At 37.9% G+C, this 5000-nt stretch overlaps 1 protein-coding gene across 1 annotated transcript in view; it reads right to left on the bottom strand.

Annotated features, from left to right (window-relative positions):
• ASAH2 (N-acylsphingosine amidohydrolase 2) overlaps window positions 1–5000 on the bottom strand; it is a 123056-nt gene that overhangs the window by 12514 nt on the left and 105542 nt on the right. Inside the window, exon 17 of the mRNA XM_053692903.1 lies at window positions 2592–2738. Coding sequence (XP_053548878.1) covers window positions 2592–2738 — 147 coding nt within the window. The remainder of the gene's footprint in view (window positions 1–2591; window positions 2739–5000) is intronic.

Here is a 5000-nt window from a genome sequence, read left to right as displayed (position 1 = left end):
CCCTGCTCTAAGTGACAGTATCCCTAGGCTGCTGCTTACTTGTCTACTGACAAACCAATCCCTTGCTCGTTAACACGATGGATGAGATTATAATAGTTTTATCTCTGAGGAATTTATAGCCTATTTTCATTGTGTGAAATTAGCTTCATGTTTGAAAATAGTTTGAATCAAAATCACAAGTTTACAATACAGTTCTTGTTTGAATACTGATGTTGCTTATGATTTTATTTACCACATAGAGCAGGTGATTCCCATTAAAGCATCAGCTGCAAATATAAACAATTAACTATATTTTCAATATTTAAATTCATCATTTTACAGTTTTTCTTCATCTGCCCCCACACTATGGAGATCTATGTTTGGTGTTTATGTGTTTTCCATATTAAAGGGACATAGAGGTGCTGAAGGCAATGCTTCAATGTGTAAGTGTATTTTATTATTGCACTATTGCTTGCATATCCTTGCATGTTTTAATACTAGATACGTGCATTCTGAGGATTCGGATACGTCCAAATGCAGAAGAAGACGGCCACTAATGCCGTTCGGCTATTTTCAGACACAAAATCATTTTTGTGAAATGGCAACATTCTAGGATCTGTGAAAATCCAGATGCTTGTGTGTTGCAGTTGCACAAGAATACATTTGGCTCTGAAAACAGCTGAATGGCACGAGCAGCCACCTTCTTCCACATTCAGAATTAGCTGATACCCCTGAATGCACATATTTACTAAATACACAGTTAAAGGGACACTAAACCCACATTTTTTTTCTTTCATGATTCATATAGAGCAGCAATTTTAAGCAACTTTCTAATTTACTCCTAGTATCAAATTTTCTTCATTCTCTTGCTATCTTTATTTGAAAAAGCAGAAATGTTAGGTTAAGAGCCGGACCATTTTTGGTTCAGCACCTGGCTAGTGACTGCTGATTGGTGGCTACCAATCAGCAAGTTCTACTCAGGTGCTGAACCAAAAATGGGCTGGCTCTTAAGCTTTCATGCTTGCTTTTTCATATAAGGATAGCAAGAGAATGAATAATAACTGATAATAGGAGTAAATTAGTAAGTTGCTTCAAATTGCATTCTCTATCTAAATCATCTCTAGAGCAGCAATGCACTACTGGGAGCTAGCTAAAAACATATGGTGAACCAATGGCAAAAAGTATATGTCTGTATAACCATAAGCTAGCTCCCAATAACCATTCTCCTGCTAGCTCACAGTAGTGTGTAACTGCTGCTGAGCCTACCTAGGTATGCTTTTCCACAAAGGTAAATGCTTTACCTGAACCATGAAAATGTTGAACCACTCTCAATATAACCAATTAAATATTTAACTTAAAGTTTCTGTCATCAAAACTAATATGGTATCAAGAATTGAATTTAGACTAATTTCATAAAATGTTGCGTAAAGCTATTGATGTAGAGTTATTGAAAGATATAAGTTATGATGTGTGACTTTTCACCCCACCAAATAACTAGCTGGTGATAGACCAGACTGTTACTAGGTTCTAAAACATGGTCCATGCAGGCTCCCGTAGACAGCGGTTAGTGACGATCTGTTCCTAAATCTCCAAGCGGGACTGTTTGAACATTGTATTTGGGAAACAGTCACATGCTGAAGGCGATTATCTGACTTGGACTGAGGGTGTAATACAAGGACATTTTTACTCTCTATTCTGGGAGTAGAACCTGAGTCTGGGAGTAGAACCTGAGTCTGGTTTGTACTGCCGTTTCTGTTTTTAGATTTTCTATGTCATTTTTCTGACGAGGATCACAATAGTCTCCTCCTAAAGCCATCAGCAACGGACTCAGCATATTTCATCCATACTACACCCTGAAGTGCTGATATCTTCATTCTGTTGTTGTAAATAGCTTAATTGTGCTCCAGTAAAGACTAAGCACACCCACTTCTCTACTGGAGAATGATTTTATAATACCCTTTAAGAGTGCTCACTTATCCTAGATTTCAACTAACAAAAACTAAAGAAGTGTGTTTTGTGTTTATTTCTAATTTATTGTACAATATCTTTTACATCAAGACTCACTTAAAGGGACATGAAACCCCAAAATTTTCTTTCATGATTTAGGTAGAACATGCAATTTTAAACAACTTTCCAGTTTACTTCTATGATCAAATTTGCTTCATTCTCTTGGTATCATTTGTTGAAGGAGCAGCAATGCACTACAGGTTTCTAACTGAACACATGGGGTGAGCCAATGACAATCGGTATACATGCAGTGACCAATCAGCAGCTAGAAACTAGGTTCTTTGCTGCTCCTGAGCTTACTTAGATAAACATTTCAGCAAAGGATAACAAGAGAAAGAAGCAAATTAAATAATAGAGGTAAAATGGAAACTTGTTTAAAATTGTATGCTCTGTCTAAATCATAAAATAATTTTTTGGGTTTTTTTTGTCCCTTTAATCAATACTTTACACAATTTTCCAGTTTATATACTTTCCAAAGTCCGCAGATTTATTATTTGCTATTCCTCCTTTTTAACATCTTTTTTGTGCGCGTTGAGCAAAACAAAAAAACAATTCTAGACTAACGACACAGAGTAACAGAAGTTCTAGAGCGCGGTTCTACTTACTGCTTTGTATTTTGGATCTACATCCAGAAGAACATCTCCAAAAGTTGTATTTCCTGGAGCTTTATCTGGCAACACAAGTGACAATAAACTGAAAAGCTGACTTTCATTAAAAAATGGGGGGTGTGGTCCACTTGGTAATTGATAGTTCTAAAATTAAGCACAGAAATATACACAATTTAATTTTTTAACCAAATATTTTGCTATTACATACTGAAACAATGGTTACTTATTGTTGTGTTTACATAATGATGATGATGAATGAGTTGCCAGATGTTTTGTATTACATTTCTATCTGCTATTATATACTGATTGTCTTCTAAACACAATTTAGTTATACTGTGCAACCATATCTTTGGTTTTTCTGCAATCTACATACTATGTGGTAGATTTACTAAATGTCTAGTGGACATGATTCACTGTATCGAATCATTTCCACTCGACATCGCTATTAACATTGCACAAGAATTTCTTTTGAAATGCTTGCGCAATGCTGCCCCCTGCTCACTGGCGGCCAATTTGCCTCTAGCAGGGGCTGTCAATCATCCCGATCTGATCTAATCTGGATGATTTCAATCCACCACCTAAAAGGTGGCAGACAGGTTAAGGAGCCTGAAACAATGGGCTTCCGAAGCAGCATTCGCTGCTTAATAAATGGAGTCCAATATCTCTAATGAGAACAGGTTTGGGTTCATTTAAACCTTACCCAATGGAGACCAAATTTATAAGCTGGGAGCAACTGATAACACACAAACCTCATTAATAACGGATGATCAGGTATTAAAGGTTGTTGGGTAAAATGTATTTTAAGCAAAGCAAAATGTATACAGAAGCATTTTTAACACACCTGATACATAAATAGCGAGACCTATACTTTTAATGGGAAGCCGAAGTAACACACTCATTGTGCGAGAATTAGAAGTAGTCGCCTTGCTCGCAATCCGAAAAACCATTTTTGAATTTGGCACTTTTTAAAAATAGATATTAACCCTTTGAGTGCTAGGTACTTTCCCACCTGGGTGCTAAGCTTTTTAAAGTTTTGGGGGTTTTTTTGGAAAAAAAATGTAACTTTTTTTTCCCCCAGATCCCAAGACTTACACTGTTGGAAATATTAGGTGATTACCTTTCCAACGTTGGGTCTTGGGGGTCTGTAGCTGCTTAGATGCCTGAGATACAGGCTTCTAAGCAGCATGCCCCCTGCTCCTATACTTAACATTGTTAAGTATAAATAAATTTGCATCGCCCTGGCGATGCCTGTCACTATGCAGGCCTGATCGCCGGGGTAGGAGCGGGTGGGAGCCCCAAGATCTCCCCCAAGGTGGGAGAGTGCTAGCAACGGCTCAGAGCCATCGTTAGCACTCAAGGGGTTAACTATTATAGCTTGCTATTGTGCATTCAAAAACATGGAAGGTTTATAGGAAAGAACTTAACTAAAATCTCCACTACTTTAGCGAAATTTTTGCTCTCCATTGCCTCGAGCCTTACCTGACGTGAATTATATCACGTGCACTCATACAAATACGTTTTCAAAGGGATACGTAAATAGCAAGACCAATACTTTCATTGGGAAGCGGTAGTAGTGAGCTCATTGTGCTCACATTACAAGTTGTTTGCTTCAATGCAATCCAAAATACCACTTTGACATTTGTGCATTCAAAAACATGGAAGGTGTAAAGCAAAGAACTTAGCCAAAAATGAGACTACTACAGACCTTTTGTGCACTCCATTGGGTCAAGCTTTATCCAACATGAATTATCCAACATGAAACAAGAAATCTATTATTTTTGTGCTCCATTTGTAGTCTGGGTCTTAAGGCAAAATGTATCATTCTGCGAACACGTGTTGTACCATTGCAGATTGTGGGGCGCACATGTTACCGATATTTACCATTGCACAAGCTTAGGGTTTATCAATCACCCCAGTTGAATGAATCCGGGGTGATTTTCATCCGCAAAATCCAAGTTGGCGAGAGGGTTTATGAAGCAGCGGTTTAAACCACTGCTTAATAAATCTCAGTTGGAGGCTCAAATGAAAGAGCTTGCAACCGATCAAGGTATTTGCCTGATGATAAATCTTGCCCTTTTAGTGTATAGAATGTGGATGAATTAGAGAAATGCGCTCAGGCTTTGCTTTGAAAAGGGTTTTAGATAAGGGTCAGTTGAATGATGTTTTAATGAGCCCACTCCTGCTCTCATTAGAGAAGCTCTATGTAGGCTGCAGAGACATAGGAAGGGTGCACAGTATAACTGATTTTAAATGCATCATATATTGAAACGTATTAGAACAGGAATCACCTATGCCTTGGCACTGGCAGGGGACATGCTTTGGTCAAACTATGGTATAAAAGCCTCCAGTTTGGGAATAGTGGGCAGGTAACTAGCTAAAAATATGTCCCTGCTGCCATCACATGAC

Source organism: Bombina bombina, chromosome 9, assembly GCF_027579735.1.
Source record: "Bombina bombina isolate aBomBom1 chromosome 9, aBomBom1.pri, whole genome shotgun sequence".
NCBI lineage: Eukaryota > Metazoa > Chordata > Amphibia > Anura > Bombinatoridae > Bombina > Bombina bombina.
Note: the sequence above shows the minus strand (reverse complement) of the source record. Positions and strands in the feature narration are given on the sequence as shown.